This window comes from Penaeus vannamei, chromosome 9, assembly GCF_042767895.1.
Source record: "Penaeus vannamei isolate JL-2024 chromosome 9, ASM4276789v1, whole genome shotgun sequence".
In the NCBI taxonomy this organism is placed as follows: domain Eukaryota; kingdom Metazoa; phylum Arthropoda; class Malacostraca; order Decapoda; family Penaeidae; genus Penaeus; species Penaeus vannamei.
The window spans coordinates 28,371,483-28,389,989 of record NC_091557.1 but is presented as its reverse complement, the minus strand read 5'-3'; the positions used below and the strand labels follow the sequence as shown (position 1 = coordinate 28,389,989).

General features: G+C 38.4%; 1 protein-coding gene across 2 annotated transcripts in view; it reads left to right on the top strand.

The window, feature by feature from the left end:
• Nucleotides 1–18,507, top strand: part of HERC2 (E3 ubiquitin-protein ligase HERC2) — a gene marked incomplete in the record, with an annotated part of 41,716 nt that overhangs the window by 22,862 nt on the left and 347 nt on the right. For both annotated transcript variants that reach the window (XM_070125503.1, XM_070125502.1), the window contains 39 exon segments: nt 1–115; nt 261–453; nt 742–882; nt 1,044–1,148; nt 1,306–1,505; nt 1,690–1,887; nt 2,028–2,183; nt 2,314–2,535; nt 2,764–2,925; nt 3,133–3,396; nt 3,710–3,919; nt 4,109–4,264; nt 4,511–4,736; nt 4,913–5,155; nt 5,553–5,722; nt 5,962–6,111; nt 6,362–6,533; nt 6,818–6,994; nt 7,152–7,301; nt 7,612–7,860; nt 7,992–8,419; nt 8,530–8,685; nt 8,810–8,925; nt 9,052–9,250; nt 9,395–9,609; nt 10,840–10,996; nt 11,130–11,345; nt 11,513–11,678; nt 11,923–12,050; nt 12,190–12,342; nt 12,609–12,755; nt 12,901–13,108; nt 13,280–13,474; nt 13,693–13,805; nt 14,409–14,599; nt 14,803–14,966; nt 15,211–15,365; nt 16,707–16,796; nt 16,925–18,507. The exon segment at nt 16,925–18,507 is cut by the window's right edge and continues 347 nt beyond it. In XM_070125503.1, coding sequence (XP_069981604.1) covers nt 1–115; nt 261–453; nt 742–882; nt 1,044–1,148; nt 1,306–1,505; nt 1,690–1,887; nt 2,028–2,183; nt 2,314–2,535; nt 2,764–2,925; nt 3,133–3,396; nt 3,710–3,919; nt 4,109–4,264; nt 4,511–4,736; nt 4,913–5,155; nt 5,553–5,722; nt 5,962–6,111; nt 6,362–6,533; nt 6,818–6,994; nt 7,152–7,301; nt 7,612–7,860; nt 7,992–8,419; nt 8,530–8,685; nt 8,810–8,925; nt 9,052–9,250; nt 9,395–9,609; nt 10,840–10,996; nt 11,130–11,345; nt 11,513–11,678; nt 11,923–12,050; nt 12,190–12,342; nt 12,609–12,755; nt 12,901–13,108; nt 13,280–13,474; nt 13,693–13,805; nt 14,409–14,599; nt 14,803–14,966; nt 15,211–15,365; nt 16,707–16,796; nt 16,925–17,116 — 7,048 coding nt within the window.

Sequence of the window (18,507 nt, the reverse complement as noted above, 5' to 3'; positions counted from 1 at the left end):
TATCTGCCCTGGGATGACTGTGCGGTGCTGCAGAACTTATGAAGAGGTTCATGAAGGTGATATTGGGCGTGTTGTGCGTGTGGATCGAGGATCTCTCCACAACCTTAATGTTCAGGTTTGTTCTCAAATGACTGGTGTTTTAATTGGAACCTAGAAAATTTGTTTGTATAAACCCTCAAACTATAGATTGTTATCTGAATTGTGCTCTTTAGAATTTATTGCTAATTAATCCAATAATTATTTTTATATCTGATATGCAGGTGGACTGGCAACGGAAGGGTGGAACTTACTGGGTGCGCTACATCCATAGTGAGCTCCTGGACCAACCTCCTCCTCCATTAGCAGCAAGTGGACCCATAAGAGTGGGTGACAGAGTGAGAGTCAAGAGCTCTGTCAACACGCCAAAGTACAAATGGGGATCTGTCAATCACCGTAGCATTGGTGTGGTAACAAGTAAGTCTTTCCATACATTTTACAAGCTTTGATCAGCATAAGGAATACTACATGTGTTCATTTAGCTTTTGTAATTAGTTGTATGAATAAATACTCTAATAGCCAAGTAGGTATTAGTAGAATGCAAATTTTAGATGGAATATTAGTGGCATCACAGTTGATGTTCAAAGTATTTATTGGACTGATTCTTTTTGTGAATAGTTTGTAGTTTCTTTTTGTAACAAATATGTATACATCAGTGCTCAAAAATACAATTCTATATGTTGTTATCTTCAATTTTTCTCCAAGGTGTGAGTACAAATGGCCAAGATCTGATCGTTGACTTCCCACAACAACCTAATTGGCAAGGTTTAGTTAGTGAGATGGAGGTGGTACCATCATGTCATATGAATGTCACCTGTGATGGCTGTGGTGTTTCACCCATAACAGGTGAGGATATTTATTCTCGTGAATCTTTACTTTATGGTTGGTGAGTTATATTTTCAGTATGGTTTTCTGAAGTATTGGTTTTCTGGGATTGATAATGTAGATATCATTTTCTAAAAGCTATGTTTAAAAGGTAGTTTTTTCTTAATTTCTATCAATTGCAGGTGCCCGACTGAAATGCAAAGTTTGTGACAATTTTGACTATTGTGAAGAATGTTATCAGACAAAGAGAAGTCATCGACATTTGTTTAACCGTATTGCTGAACCAGGTAATTTGGACCCTGTTGAATTATTAAAAATTGAATCTAACTTTTTCACATTTGATACTTCCTATATAGCCTAGAATGATAATTTCCAGCATTATTTGGTCATGAAAGGAGATCTGTCATAAAGGTACAGGGAAACTGATTAAATTTCTTTACCCAGGGAGTCCAGCTGTGTATGCAGGGCCCCCAGGCAGAGGACGTTTCCGCAAAAAGGAAGGAATCCTGGGAGGTGCCGACGGTACAATTGAGGACTGGTACCGTTGTGTTAGGAACCTTAGTGTGTCATCCAGAGAAAATTGGGCTCATCGACTGATTGATGGGACAGGGAGCTACTGGCAGAGCTGTGGACAGGAAGGCAAGGTGAATTGAAGGCAGTGTTTTGATTTTATGCAAATTAAAAATGGAAGGACAAAAGGCTGTTAACAGCTTAGAAACTACCTGTTGTCATTTGTAATTGTCACGATAATCATTTATGTTTTTTTCTGATTCCAGCAGTTATGGAGAATATCCATTTTAGTTTTATATATTATCTTTTTTCTTAAAGCATTGGATTCACCTGGAGATGCAGCCCAACATTGGTATAGAGTGGTTGCGTATGTTAGTGGACCCAGCAGATAGCTCGTACATGCCTACATTAGTTGTGATTAGTGGTGGGGATTCCCTTGCCAAGATGCGAGAGTTAGCGACTATCAGAATAACCCCGTCAGACACTTGGGTCACCCTCCTACGGAATGTGAAAGAAGTAAGTAGGCTAATATGTATATACACTAATTCTGCATTAACACTGAAAACAACTGGTGCACCTTCCTTCTCTCTGACAGCAATCATGTGACTAGTATTTTTAATGGTGACAGTTAATGTTCCAATCTTTCTTTATTCCAGTACATGAAATATATTGAAATTGGCATCAAGCAGTGCAAGAGTGGAGGCATTGATTGTCGTGTACATGGTCTGGCAATTATGGGAAAATTAGTTGATGAATTTGGTGACCCTGCCTCAACAGTGTCTTTCCTTGCTTCTGACAATGAAGACGTAGAGGTGAACATATAAAGTTTTGTGTGTTGTACATGTTTTTGTAAAGTCATACTTTTTGTTTAAAAGATTTTTAGTCTGTTCCCCCCCCCCCCATAATAAAACTTATTTCTATAATCAAAATTTTCCAATTTAGGATGAGATCACTGAGATGACAAGGAAGAGCCTAACTTCAACCATATGCTTCGATGGTGAACCAAAAGTCTTAGTTTGGGGCCTCAATGACAAGGACCAGCTGGGTGGGCTCAAGGGCTCAAAAGTCAAGATGCCAGTCCTCTCGGAGACACTTAGTAGCCTCCACCCAGTCCACGTTGCTGGAGGATCAAAGTCCCTCTTTGTGGTGTCACAGGAAGGGAAGGTAAGACTTAAAGGAGAATTTTTGGTTAGGGGAGTGAATAAGACATTCTTTGATATGGGATATTGTTTTTTTCTGCCATTGAGTAAGTTGATTTTTGTGTAGTATTTCACAAGCATGTTTTTCTTTTTCTTTTTCCTTTTATATATGATAAAAAAAAATTATTAGATTGCTCTTCTTTAAAACTGGCAATTTAAAAGTTTATGATATGGTTCTCTTGCTTTTAAATAGGTATATGCATGTGGAGAAGGAACAGGCGGAAGGCTTGGCCTTGGTCACTGTAACAACATCACAGTTCCTCGCCAGATAACAGCACTGAGTCAGTATGTTGTGAAGAAAGTAGCTGTTCATTCAGGTGGTCGCCATGCTATGGCTCTCACTGTGGATGGGAAGGTTAGTAGGAATGCTACCTAAGTGTAGTTGTTATTGATTTCATCCTGAGTTTTTAAACAAGTAATTGATCTTATACATATGAATATATTTATCTTGTAGATTTTCCATATTTTCATGTTGACAGGAAGTTGGCAGGTACATCATAAATTAAAAGTTGGCTGAGTTAAGATTGTATTTCCAATACTAAAAATTTAATTTATATGGCAGATATTTTCTTGGGGAGAAGGTGAAGATGGAAAACTAGGCCATGGAAATCGCACTAGTTATGACAAGCCAAAACTTATTGAATCTCTGAAGTCAAAGCGTATAAGAGACATTGCCTGTGGAAGCTCCCACTCAGCAGCGATTACATCAAGTGGAGAGCTCTATTGTTGGGGCCTTGGAGAATATGGTAGACTTGGGCTTGGTGACACAACCACTCAGTTGAAACCCAAACTGGTGAAGGCCCTCCATGGACAAAGAGTTGTGCAGGTAAATTATTATAATTATTACTTTTATTATGTTTTATTTATTTATTTTTTTCTCAATACTTGAGATAATTTTTATTATCATGTTTTTTTTTTTTTTTTTTTTTTTTTTTTCTTGCTTGCTTGTTCAGAAGCTGTGTGAGTGGGTTGTCAGTAATGTATTTATGAATGAGAACATGGTAAATAAAGGACATGCCATGATGTATGATGTATATTAATATTTCATTATGATAAAGATTTACATACTTTAAGTAGTTATTTTCAGTAATGTGTACAGACCATAGGACATAGAAAGACTTTTTCCTGCATTTTTCCAGGTGGCATGTGGAAGTCGTGATGCTCAGACACTTGCCCTAACATCAGAAGGAATGGTCTACTCATGGGGTGATGGTGATTTTGGGAAGTTGGGGCGTGGAGGATCAGAAGGCTGTTCCTTGCCACAAAACATTGAGCGTCTTAATGGTCTTGGAGTCTGTCAGATAGAATGTGGAGCTCAGTTTTCACTGGTTCTCACTAAAGCTGGACAGGTATGCACTCATAGCTGGCATTTTGTTCTATGATGGTAATCTTTTATTGAGATAAATTTTTGTGTTTTATCTCCCCATATTATCTTTGTACATTTATTGTTCTTTTGGCATTATTGTCTGTGTTCATTTTTATAGAACTTTAATCTATATTCTTTTACAAGTAGTATCTTGAGAATTGTTTCTTTCTAGGTTTGGACTTGGGGCAAAGGAGACTACTTTAGGCTGGGTCATGGCACAGACCAGCATGTACGTAGACCAACCATGGTGGAAGGTTTGCGGGGCAAGAAAGTGGTACATGTTGCTGTTGGAGCTTTGCATTGCCTAGCTGTGACAGAAGCAGGACAGGTTAGTTAAAGGATCATATTGTGTAAACTTGATTAAGATACTTGAAAGGAATAGGAAAATTTCCTGTTTTAATTACTATGTCATATAAAGTGCTTGACTCTTTTTGGTTTGCTCTTGTGTATAGTAGGAACAGCATGTATATATATATTTTAATTTATTAAATAATCTTTTTTCTTCAAAGATCATAAAAAGGAACAATTTGATAACAGGATTCATACAAAGAGTGAATCTGAAATTTTATTCCAGGTGTATGCATGGGGTGACAATGATCATGGCCAGCAAGGTAATGGAACAACTATAGTGAATCGACGACCAGCCCTTGTCTGTGGTCTAGAAGGTGTAAGGGTTGCTCGTGTAGCCTGTGGATCTTCTCACAGTGTTGCTTGGACTGCCCCTGACCCTCCTCTGCCAGCTGCAACAGAGCCAGTCATGTTCACAACTACAAAGGACCCCTTGGGAGCCCATGCACTGGGTATGAATATTTCCTGAATACGGCTCCTTATGTTATTTTGACTGAACATTGATACATCATTAGGCTTACTGTATTAGTGTTTTGTTTTTCTTTCTTTCTTTCTTTCTTTCTTTCTTTCTTTCTTTCTTCAGTGAATCATAATTAACTCCAATTTTTCCCCCTCAACTTCACAATAGGAGTGGTAGAACCTCTAGGAGGAGATACGGTCACAAATAGCAATTCTCCTGGCAGTAGTGGAGGTTCACCAATCAATCCATCATTGTCACGGGTGGTGTTAACCCTTGAGTCATCTGCAGCCAGGCAAGCAGCTCTACAGCACATACTAAATGCACTGCAGGTTATGTTTGCACGTGACTGTGTTATTGCAGCCCTGGATTCCACAGCAGCAGCCTTGTCTCAAACAAAGGAGGAATTACATGGTAAGCCAGGCCTTCATAATTAGGAAATAGATTAAAGTTGAACATGATTAATTCTTAATATGACTTGTAGAAGATTGCATCAGCTTGGTAATTCATCATAGGAAATATGATTGCTTAATCATATAAAGATTATAAGTGGATGAATATGTATCAAAAGTAAAGAAAAAAAAATGTTGCAGAAGTCTTGAATGATTTAGTTTGACTGGGATTGTTGTGATGGATAGATTTATTTGATGTTATATTGCATTGATAGTTTTTTGAGATTGTAGATTATTTATTCTAAAACAGTTAACTTGATAGTTACAGTTATTGATATTTCTTTACTGATTATCTTCATAAGTTTATAGATTTCATACAAACATGAAAAATGAATAACACCTTTATTATGGTCCACCAGCTTGTGAAGTGGTTACAAAAATCAGTGGACTACAGACTCCAGAGTCAATGACAGATGCCATTGCAGAGACCTCATCATCACTCTCCAGTCCCAATGGAGGTGAAATAGCCGAAGGTGGTGGTGAGGCACCTGCTTCTGCCCTGGATGCTGCTGCTGTGCCTGCAGCTCTGGTAAGATATATGGATTATGTGTGGAATATGCAAAATTCTTAAGATGTGTAATATGTTTTGTGTGGAGTTAATGCATTTTAAGGTTACTTAAGAGGAAAAATGTACATACACTTTTATTTGTGGTGATGGGTGATACTAGTAGTATAAATAAATGTCATGGATGACTGTATGACAGCTCTTACATTTATTATAAGAATAGGTTTGAGAACTGGCCACTGAGTTTACTTTTATTTGATCAGAGTTGTGGAACCAGTCCTGACAGTGAGGAGAGTGTCCTACTGCAGCTGGCCTCTGTACCCTCTACTGGGTCCTTATCCTCAAGAGCCTCAAGACTTTCTCACTCGGCTATGAGTATTCTTGCAGCTACTCTGACAACAAAGGCTGATGTAGTAAGTTTATATTCTGATGAATGATTACAAATATGGAACTGCTTGATGAAGTATTATGTAAACAATATGAACTGCAGGCACTTATGGAGATATTACCACAGTTGGAAAATTTATTCACATTTATACCCTTTTTTCTGGATTTTAAGTAGCTTTCAGGCTGTCATTATTTCTCATCAACATTTAACAGTGTGGTACCAAAATTGTGTCATTTATATTTGATAATTAGGAAATGTTTTTACCAATGCTTCAGGTTTCTGAGGAGGCTGAACTTCCTGAAGATGATGTGATATGTAATGGATTAGATGAGTTCACAAGAAAGTTAACTGAGGATGACGCACGAGTTCTTGTTGACCTCCTGAAACTAGCTGTGGCAGGTCGAGCTGGACCACAGGCCTCCCCTGCTATCACTAGAGTTCTTACAGGTAAATAGATTAATGTGTGCATTCCTTTATTGATGGACATTTTTTATGTCTGTTATTGAAAGATGGGTGAGTAGTGGAGGATGTTAAGATAAAAGCTAATGGATTGATTGTATTATAGATCCAGATTTCTATGGAACAAGAAGGATATGCATATGTGAGTTAGGGGAAAATAACTAGAATGTTTTTATATTGATTTGGGGTGAAGATCCATTTTGCAAATGATAAATTCTAGTACTCATTTTGATCTCTGGTAATTGTAACACCTTTTTATAATTCCTTTATAGGACTGGCTAAGGAGAATCCCACAGTTGCTGGTATGCTGACAGAGCTTTGTGTGACAGAGCTAGAAGATGCAGCTACAGACACTGAGGCCATGCGATCTGTGCCACAGCCAGTGGTGCAGGAGAGCTCTCATCCTTACACAGATGATGTTACCCTCACTGGTGTTGTCAAAATACCTGGTGGGTTTTTCCCTTTGTTAATGAAAGAATGAAATTAAGTGTTGGAATACTTGTTTTTTGTGGTGTACATTTTTGCATTTGTATGTTTTGTATGTGTTTGTTGGTTTAAGCTTAGATGATTTAAAGCAATTTTTACAAAGTTTATATATAATTCCAGGTGCTGAAGCCCTTAGAGTAGAATTTGATCGACAGTGTTCTACTGAGAGGAAGCACGATCCCTTGACCATAATGGATGGCTCAGGGAAAGTCATCTGTACACGCTCAGGAAGAGAGTGGTCTGACTGGTCTACAGAAGTGAGAATTGCAGGTATAGTATCCATATGAGATTTCAAAACTTTATGGAAATAGAGAAACATTGAATGGGAAAAAAAGATAATTTGTCATCAAATCAACCTTCAGTAACTGTTATTTGGTTCTGAAGTATTCAGGCTAACTTGTCCTAGAAAAGGCAAAACTTATTTGTACCCAATTTGAAAAGATCTAACTGCAATAGACTTTAAGATATCCAGATATATACTCTTACTGCTAGTATTGGTCCCTTTTATACTTGGAATTATATTATCCCCTTGTTTCTTTACTACTCGAGCTGATGTTATTCAAATCCTACCTTTAACTAGGGGATGAGTTGAGATGGAAGTTCACCAGTGATGGCTCTGTGAATGGATGGGGATGGAGGTTCACAGTGTTCCCTCTCATGCCTTGCGCTGCACCACGAGACCTGCATAGTGACCGGCGTCTCCTTTCACGACCTTTAGTGGATTTGCCGATGTGCTTGTTGGACTCTCTGCTCCCACTGTGTACCCAGAGTGTTATCTTGTCAAGATTGGCTGCTTCCCTTGCTATGTGTGCTCAGTTGTCATCTCTAGGTAAGTTATAACTGGTGATTTTTGAACCAGTGCTGTTCTTTAGTATACAAATGAGAAAGGTGATATGCTGTTTTCTCTCAGATTTATTTTTTTATTAATCATCATCACTAATTGTCCTTTCTGGTTCATAGCTCCCAGCCAACGGATGTGGGCTCTCAAAACGCTCCGTAAAATTGTAACAACGGATATTGGATCAGGGCTCAATATCAAAGCCCTGTTATCTGCATCATATTCATCCAGCTCTACACCTGCCCCATCTCGACCCATTTCTCCAGTGCCACAAGCAGCAATATCCCAGAGCTTGCCTGCACCTCAATCACTTGTGCCACCCACCCCACAGTCACTTGCTCCACCTGCCCCACAATCATTGCGTGGTAGCACAGAAAGCCTTGAATCCTCCAGCAGTCTTGTCAAGCCTCAAATTGAAGTAAAACAAGCTCCTGAAATGCCACTTGTAAGCCTCCTGAAAGGCTTACCAGAGGCTTTGCTACGTCAGGCAGAGTATGAAGATCCTTTAGTGAGGGGAGGAAAACACCTTATGCATTCTCAATTCTTCAAGGTATCACTTATGCTGTTGTTTTTCAGGTTGATTTTATATGATTTTGTTTTAGCATATTATTATCTACTGTATTTTCCATATTTTATATTTTTGTTAATTCTCCCACAAAGGTATTGGTTGGCTTAGCTTGTGACCTGGAACTGGATAGTGGTGTTGGTTCTGGAGAGGCTCATAAGTGGGCATGGTTCCGAAGGTATTGCGTAGCATCAAGGGTTGTCAAGTCCCTTATTGACAGGATATCTCTGCCCAATGGCTTTTGTGCTGATGTAAGTTTTGTTTTAAAAGCATTGTATGTATGATGTGTACTGTTGATGATTTTAAAAGATTGTAGTTATTTAGGAACCATAATATACTTTTTAGAAAGCTTAATTGATCTTCTCCCCTTTTCAGGTCCGTAAAAAACTGTCAGAAATGCTTGGTGAGGGTGAGGTCCTTACATTAGAGCATGAGGATCATACTCTATTTCAGCATCAGCATGATGAACAGCTATTGCTTTGGTTCAACAGGTATTCATCTATCATAATATTGCAATAGTCAATATTCCAATATTATATTAAAGTAGAAAATTATTAGACATATGTTATTATTGTTGCCCATTTTACTATATACCATGTCATTACTGTACTTCACAGACGGCCAGAAGACTGGACTTTGTCTTGGGGTGGAAGTGGTAGCATTTTTGGCTGGGGACATAATCACCGTGGCCAGCTTGGAGGTGTAGAAGGTGCCAAAGTCAAATTGCCTACGCCATGTGACACCTTGACAGCACTGAGACCTGTGCAGCTCATTGGTGGAGAACAGACACTCTTTGCTGTTACAGGGGATGGAAAGGTAATGGCTTTGTTTTTATTGATGTTTATGTTCATACAAATTATGTATTTGTCATTTATTTTGTGTCATCACTATTTAGGTGTAACTAAAATGTGATATAATCCTATTCATATTTCTATATAAATATTTGTTCTGTCACTTTAGGTGTATGCTACTGGCTATGGTGCTGGAGGAAGATTAGGCATTGGTGGAGTGGAATCCGTATCAACTCCAACCCTTCTCGAGTCAATTCAGCACATTGTGATCCGTAAAGTAGCTGTCAACTCTGGGGGAAAGCACTGTCTTGCTCTCACAGCTGATGGAGATGTGTATTCATGGGGTGAAGGAGATGATGGCAAATTAGGCCATGGGAATAAGAGGTCAGTTTCATGCCTTGTTAGTTTAATTTACATATATATTTTGTCAGTCCATGTGCATACCCGTTTTTTTATTTTTTATTTATTATTTTTTTCTTTTTTTTTCTGTGTGTGTGTGTGTGTGTGTGTGTGTGTGTGTGTGTGTGTGTGTGTGTGTGTGTGTGTGTGTGTGTGTGTGTGTGTGTGTGTGTGTGTGTGTGTGTGTGTGCGCGTGTACGTGTGCGTGCGTGTGTGTGCGTGCGTGTGTGAGTGTGCATGCGTGTGTATGTATGTGTGTGCTTGCGTGTGTACGTATGTGTGTGCATGTGTGCATGTGGGTGGGTGGGTGGGTGTGTGCGTGTGGGTGGGTGGGTGTGTGTGTGGGTGGGTGTGTGTGTGCGTGTGGGTGGGTGGGTGGATGCGTGTGGGTGGGTGGGTGGATGCGTGTGGGTGGGTGGGTGGGTGCGTGTGGGTGGGTGGGTGGGTGCGTGTGGGTGGGTGGGTGTTTGCGTGTGGGTGGGTGGGTGGGTGCGTGCGTGTGTGTGTGTTAGTGGGTGTGTGCGTGTGGGTGTGTGTATGTGTGCGTGTGGGTGTGTGTGCGTGTGGGTGTGCGTGCGCGTGTGTGTGTGTGTGTGCGTGTGTGTGTGAGTGGGTGTGCGTGCTTGTATGTGTGCGTGTGTGTGTGTGCGTGTGTAAAAACATTGCCAGTGAGTAGAGAATGCGGTTCATATGAATTCAGAGTCCAGCATCATGCTATTTTCTTTGGACATTGCAGGATCTGCCCACACTAAACTCAGCTCATTGTGTGAGAAATTCTTTCTTTGTATATATATGTGTGTGTGTGTGTGTGTGCGTGTGTGTGCGTATGTGTGTGTGTGCGCGTGTGTGTGTGCGCGTGTGTGTGTGCGTGTGTGTGTGTGTGCGCGTGTGTGTGTGTGTGTGTGTGCGCACGAGCGTGTGTGCACATATGTGTGCGTGTGTGTGTGTGTGTGTGTGTGTGTGTGTGTGTGTGTGTGTGTGTGTGTGTGTGTGTGTGTGTGTGTGTGTGTGTGTGTGTGTGTGTGTGTGTGTGTGTGTGTGTTTGTGTGTGTCTTCATTGTGAGTGGGTTAACTTTGTTCTTTTAATGTACCATAAACAGTATAAAAAAAGAAAAAGAAAAAAAGGAATAGATAGACAATAATGGTAAAAGGTGGTAGTAGTAGTTATAATGTGGACAATATCCCGTTGAATATATTTTATTTCATAATTTGCAGCCCATATGATCGGCCAAGGCTTATTGAAACAATGCAAGGGAAAGGTGTGGTGGAAATTGCTTGTGGAGGAGCTCATTCTGCAGCCATCACAGCTTTAGGAGAACTATATACCTGGGGCAAAGGAAGATATGGTAGGCTTGGCCATGGTGACTCAGAGGTAAGCTATAAAAGAAAATGTAAATGTCATATGAAGCGATAACGCCTGTGTAAGATAATAATCTCATGCTCACTTTTTTCTGCATTAGATTGTACATTATTCTTATTGTTTTTTTAATACTGATTTATTTCAGGACCAATTCCGACCAAAATTAGTCGAAGAGCTAGTAAGGTATAGGGTTATTGATGTTGCTTGTGGTTCTGGAGATGCTCAGACCTTGTGCATCACCGATGATGATAACGTGTGGTCCTGGGGCGATGGGGATTATGGGAAGCTGGGACGTGGTGGTTCGGATGGTTGTAAAGTTCCCATGAGGATAGATGGATTAGCCAATCAAGGGATTATTAAGGTGAGTTGACCTAGCTTTGATTATTTGTGACTTGCAGTGTAGGGTTCATTTTGAAGCTCATTTTTATATTACTTGTAAGTGTAAAGGAGATGATAATTTGGTTATTGATATTGCTCAAAGAGTCTAATAACATTTATTTTTTCTTAAAAAAAAACAAAAAAAAACAGGTTGAATGCGGTTCCCAGTTTTCAGTGGCCTTATCCATGTCTGGTTCTGTATACACTTGGGGCAAAGGGGACTATCATAGATTAGGTCATGGCACTGATGATCATGTGAGAAGGCCTCGTAAGGTTACAGCTTTGCAGGGGAAGAAGGTTATCAGCATTGCTACAGGTAAGATCTCTCTTCTTTGTGATTTATTTGTGACTCTTTCAATCTTAAATTAATATGCCAGGAAGTGGTAGTTTCCCACACACTACAAGATGTTTGCAAGGGCAGTGGACAATTTCACAAATATATGTGTACAAAATGAATTTTTTAGTGATGTATGAAGATATGATAAATACAGTTCTAGATATTGAAGACAAGAAGTTACTCTGTGTTTATGCAAGCTCTTAAATTGTGAATTACTCTACAGGATCACTTCATTGTGTATGCTGCACTAGTGAAGGTGAGGTCTACACATGGGGAGATAATGATGAGGGCCAGCTTGGTGACAGTACAACTAATGCTATACAGAGACCTCGACTTGTCATGGCTCTACAGGTATAAGAGAAGTCAGATCATACATTTAGGGACTGTATATGAAGATGACGTTTGGAAATCTGAAACTCATGAATTTACTTAACTTAGTGTACACAAACCTGAGATAGGATCATTATTTCAATGTTCTTTCAATCTGCAGGGTAAGAAGATCAACCGTGTTGCTTGTGGATCAGCACACACTTTAGCTTGGAGCACCAGTAGGGCAGTTAGTACAGGACGTTTGCCTTCGCAAGTCCCTCTGGAGTATGACCTTCTCAAGGAAATTCCTCTCCATTCCCTGAGGAACAGATTGGTAAGTTTTTATATCATAATAAAGTGAAGTGATGAAATATAAGATTTCCAAGATTTTATTCCATGCCAAAAATATCAAGTTTCTTTACAATATTAAAAGGTGAAAGAGCTAATTGTTTTTACTAGTTATATGTTTTTGTATTTCTCTAATAGTATATTGTAAATAGCTAGAATTTTGCTGTTACTAAGATTATCAGAAAAGAAAGAACAGTATTGCACATATATACTTTGGCTCTGAAGATGTTAGATCAAGCTTTCTTCTCACAGGTCCTGCTGCACCATTTCTCTGACTTGGTGTGTCAGAGCATTTCAATGTTTGACCTTTGTGAAACTTCAGAAGAGGAAGAAGGGCCAAAAGTTGACAGGTTAAGAGCCATAATTGTATCCAGTGCAAAGGAAACGGCTTTCAAGAAGGCAGGTTTTATTTAGATGTACAGTCCATTTACAGTTGTGAATACCCATATTTACTTTCCTGAGTAGTACCTAGAAGAGAATGATAAACTATACACATATTTGTATTTTCTGAAGTTCACCATTATATGACAAAAATGCATTCCAGGTTGTGCAAGCCACAATGGTAAGGGATCGTCAGCATGGACCCATTGTTGAGCTGAACCGCATTAGTGTCAAGAGGTCGCGCTCTAGGGGTGGTCTGGCTGGCCCAGATGGCATGAAGTCTGTGTTTGGGCAAATGGTGGCCAAAATGTCTCTCATGTCACCAGACGCCTTGTTCTTGCCACATCGTGTCTGGAAGGTTAAATTTGTTGGTGAGTAAAAGCTGTGACATTCTTACAAAATTTAATGTTATTATTGTTATGTATATTATTAATTTATTTATGTAATATTTTTATCATACACAAACCCATTTAAGTGTATTATAGGATTTGGGATGTACTTGCCCTTGTTTGCTTGTGCTACTAAAAGATTCATCTTTCCAGGTGAGAGTGTGGATGACTGTGGTGGTGGATACAGTGAAAGTGTAGCTGAGATGTGTGACGAGTTGATGAATGGGTCATTGCCACTTCTTATCCCCACGCCTAACGGACGAGATGAAGCCGGAACCTCACGCGATTGTTTCCTTATGAATCCCCAGGCTAATTCTCAACATCATATGAACATGTTTACTTTCTTGGGTAGGTATCATTGCCTAGTGATTTTATCTCCATTTTCGTTTTCAATGTATAAAAGCAAAGAGAGGAGTTCTGACTTTCTTTATCAGCAATATACCATATATAATGAGATTGAGATATTCAGTAGGTAATAAAAAAAAAAAGATTCAATGTGGAATTTGATGCTCTTTGAATTGCAAGTATATTTTGTTTCCTAATGCTATAAAATTTGTTCCTCATAGGAGTATTGATGGGCATTGCCATCAGAACAGGAAGCCCACTCAGCCTCAACTTAGCAGAACCTGTTTGGAAACAACTGGCTGGGATGGCATTGACCCCAGCTGACATCACTGAGGTCTGTGGTTGTTGCACATTTGACATGATCTAGTTAAATGTGATGTGTTTAGGTTGTGTAAATAGCTGCTTTATATTCATAACAATGGGTCCTTGCGAAACGTTGATATGAAATATAGAAATGATCTAGAAATGTTTAGCTTTAATATGGCAGCAGCAGCATTATTGTACTTGAGTTTATAATAATTTATTTGAACACAATGCCCATGGGAAAATGTTGTGTTCCATTTAGTATTGTTTTGTTAATTGCCTCTGCACATAGATGGCTCTGTCAGTGCTTAGCCACAAAGGTGTCAATTAGTAGATCTTGTTACCTCACCTTTCTTGTATTTAGCAGGTAAAACGCTTCTCTTACTATTGCTATAAATATGATACGGTTACTTTTATTACAAACATTCTAATTACTATAGTGTTATTGACATTACTAACCGCAGTATTAAATACTAGAAAATATGGAAAGTCAAGGAAAAGGGTAAACAGGTGATACAGGTACTTCTTGTAATTGTGGTTAATGAATATCAAGTGTTTGTACTGTATCAGTCAAATATGTTCTGCTGCCAAAGTTTTACCTTCTCACAATAACATCCAACAAAACAACTTCCAGGTTGATCGCCATTACGTACCTGGGTTGATGTGCGTCCAACAAATGGAAGGTGACGAGAAAACTTTTACCAGTCTTGATCTACCTTTCACCACCACCTCAGCTGCTGGTAATGAAGTGCCATTATCCAGTCGACACTTACGGATCACAATGTCTAACAGACATGAGTATGTTCGTCTTGCACTCAATTACAGGTGAGTTTATATCTTCTCTTTTTCCTTTTTTTGCTTTTGCTTGTTTCGACAATTAAGATGATAGCTTATGCTTTATGGTAAAAATTTCTTATCATGTCTGGTACTAGAATATATTTGTATGAAACATTTTTGTGATTCATTAAGTGTTATGAAAAAAATAGTCTTAACCATTTCTCTACCCTTCTCTTGTCTACCATGAACAGACTTCATGAATTTGATGCACAAATAGCAGCAGTTCGTGCAGGCATAGCCAGAGTGGTACCTGTACCCCTTCTGTCTCTATTTACACCCTATGAACTTGAAACAATGGTGTGTGGCTCTCCAGATATTCCCCTAAATCTTCTAAAGAGTGTCGCAACATATAAAGGTGGGTAATGTGGATAATCTGAATTGGTAATTTTTTCTTTTCTTTTGAGCCATCAGTATAGTACCAAACTATATAGACCAGAAAAATGGGTTTGAATTGAAAGGTTGAATTATATGTTAATTATCATATCATGTTAATCATAATGATCACAATCTTATATAATGATGATAAACAAACATAGACATAAGTGAATTAAAAAAATACATAGTTAGTCTTATCATTTTCCTTTTTTTATCCATTAAAGGTGTGGAAGCAACAGCACCTCTAGTCCAATGGTTTTGGGAGGTAATGGAAGAATTCAGCACAGCTGAACGATCTCTTTTCCTTCGTTTTGTGTGGGGCAGGACACGTCTTCCTCGTACCATTGCTGACTTCCGAGGACGAGACTTTGTGTTCCAGGTAAAGATTTGAAAGATATGGTAGTTCTTTTATCTACTTCATTTCATTTCATTAACCTCACTAGTGTAGTGGGATTGCAACCAGACAGGTGCTAGAGTTGCAGGTTTTAAAAACCAAAGAATTTTAGGATATATAATACTGATGCTGATACAACTTACAGAGCACAAACCTAGCTCAGGTTTACCAGACTTCTCTGTCATTCATTCAGTCAGTCAATAGGGGCTAAAGCCAAGGAAGGCATATTGTTGCACTGCCAGACTATGTAAAGCACTGGGTGACTTCAATGACTTAACTACAACCATAGACCCTAAAACTCTAGGATCTTGCTCTTGGTCCAGGAAATCTCTAAGCCAAAGAGCTTCACTTCACTGCTAAAATACATTTAGGGCTGCCACAAGGGTCTCTAGATACACAGACAGGATAATAGCTTAAACAGAAAAGTCATGGCCTTTAACCATTATCCTACATTGGCTTGGCATGATGATTTTGTTTAGTAATCAGACCTTGCAAGTATTTAAGAGTGTTAGTGCAGGGACACATTCTTGCCTCTTTCCTGAAGTCACAGGAGCATTTTCAGATGACACAGCCTGCTGTGGATTTGCCAGGAGAAAACTGAATAGCTCTGGTCTTTTGTGTCTCAGCAGGTGGTTTCTGATATGTCTTAAGAGGACGAGAACCTTGCCATAATACTGTAATTCCTTCATGGTTGCTACAATCCCAGCAGTTCCCTTTCTCTTCTATAAGTGAATGACCCACACTCCTCACAAATTAAGGGAATGTTATCAGTTTCAGACTGACAGATGGTAGTTAAGATGGCATGTAATTTCCATGTCAAATGGTAAGACATTTTCTCAGTAATGGGAGTTGATCAGGCACTGGGACATGAAAGCACCTTTCTCCAAGCAAAGTGTTGATGCTTCACCCTGATACAACTGTTCAAAATATATGCTAAAAATAGATGCTTAGTGAACTGCAGTCACTTGTGGGGAGAATATGCATTGAATTTTCTTAGCACATGGTTGAACTAGGTGAGGGTCATTTGCTAGGAATTTGCATATAACCATCTCGGTAAACTTCTTGATATACTGTTGATTGTCCCTTCTTACCAATGTTTGTCTTACACCCAAGGATTTACACAATTCCAGATATTCAGATATTGTTCCAGTGGTAAAAATTCACTGTATTACAATTGAAAAGAAAATAATGGATAAAGCAAAAAATAAAGTCATTGTCCCTAAACTGTCAGACCAGTGAATGCTTGAATTGAGGTTCAGCATATAAATGTATATTCTGCTGACTGTAAACAGTTGATTTTAATTGTTTATTTTTTGTCTTTTTCAGGTGTTGGATAAGTATACTCCACCTGACCATTTCCTGCCAGAGTCATATACATGCTTTTTCCTCCTGAAAATGCCACGATATTCTTGCAAGGTGCTTTTCTAAAGAACATTTTCTCTCTAAATGTAAAAGTTCTGTTTTCAAAACCTTATGGCTATATGATGTATCAACCATGTATGTCTTACAACATAGTCTTTAATGTTCCAATGATTTCCTTTCAGGCTGTTCTTCGTGAGAAATTGAAATATGCTATTCATTTCTGCAAGAGTATTGATACAGATGACTATGCTAGAGTGGCAATGACAGGCGCTGGTGTGGAAGAGAATGGAGCTTCTGAGTCAGACACAGATGACTGGGATTCCATTGGCAGTGATGAGCCCATGGCAGATTGTGTCTCACTTTATTCCACATAAAGCAACAAGAGGTATATTAACTAAGTTTGTAGAGTTGGATCACATTCCCTGTTACCTTTCAGAGAAACTGCTTAGATAGGATAAGACTTAACAGGGAAGTTTTGTAAGATTTTCCATGGCTGACAGTGTATAGTAATGTCAGCTGCTAAAAAAACATGACCTTTTTTGTGATAATTAGGAAAGGTTCCAAAGAGTGTATTCATGAGATTTTTCAACTAGTCAATTTTGAAAGGGATGGATGATTGACTTTGTATTTTGTGATATGTACAGCTGCCGTATATTGGATGATAATTAGGTAACTGGTTTTATTTTGAGTAGTATGATGTGTTGACATTAGATGCATATAACAGAAAAATATGAGTAGATATTTTTTCAGTTGAATATATATATTAATGTCTTGAGTTAATAGATAGCTGAGTTCCTGGAGATTGTATTGTATTTTATGTGACTAGACTAACAGAATTCATGCAAGCTATGATCCATATTTAGACAATGATATATATGATGTTTGTACTTCAGAGTTTAGTTGTCTGAGACAACTGTAAACTTACATGTATATGATAACATGTCTGTATTTGTAGTAATCACTATCCAACTGATACAAGTAATTAGTACAAGTTATTTAGGAACAGCAATACTGCTGTACTAAAGTGCATGGGATGCCATCCATTGTATACACAGACAGGATAAAATTGACAAAATCAAAAATGTTGGAGCAATGACATTTTCTGAGCTTTCTGTGCTAGTAATTTAGAGAGCATTTGCAAAGGTTTTAATAAATTCTCCCTTGTTCCATCTTTCATAAAACATATAACTATGAAAATGTGGGCTTTGTAATGCTTTAAAAAGTGTGTGAATTGTTTTGTAATTTATATAAATCTTGCTTGTCTTTATAACACACGCTTAAAAAAAAAATCCAAAAAATGCACTTGCAACACTTTATTAGAATTATAAACTAAGAATATAAAGTAATCATACTTTAGAGAACTGGTCAGTCTTTTACACCTAAGTTCTTCCAAGAAAACACAGCATAGGACTGTTTTTGCACAAGCAACATGGGACTATCTGATTGCATGGACCTATGTGTCATGACGCATTTACATTTTTTCCAGGTTCAGCAGGTATTCTAATCACTAGATTGTTTTAAAATGCATGTAGTTTCTACATCATTTGTAAATAGTATGCTTAAAGATGTTTACTTGTACATTCTTGCAAATACCATATTTTATGTATAAAGAAAATCTGCATGAAGAAACCAGCTATTGACTGTAAAATTCTTTGAATTTCCTATATGTGGTTCCAGCTGAAAGGTTGTGTTGTAGCTTTATTAGTAACAAATTTCTTATCTTTCATTTGTTTGACATCATGGCTAGCTAAAAGCATTAGGTGTT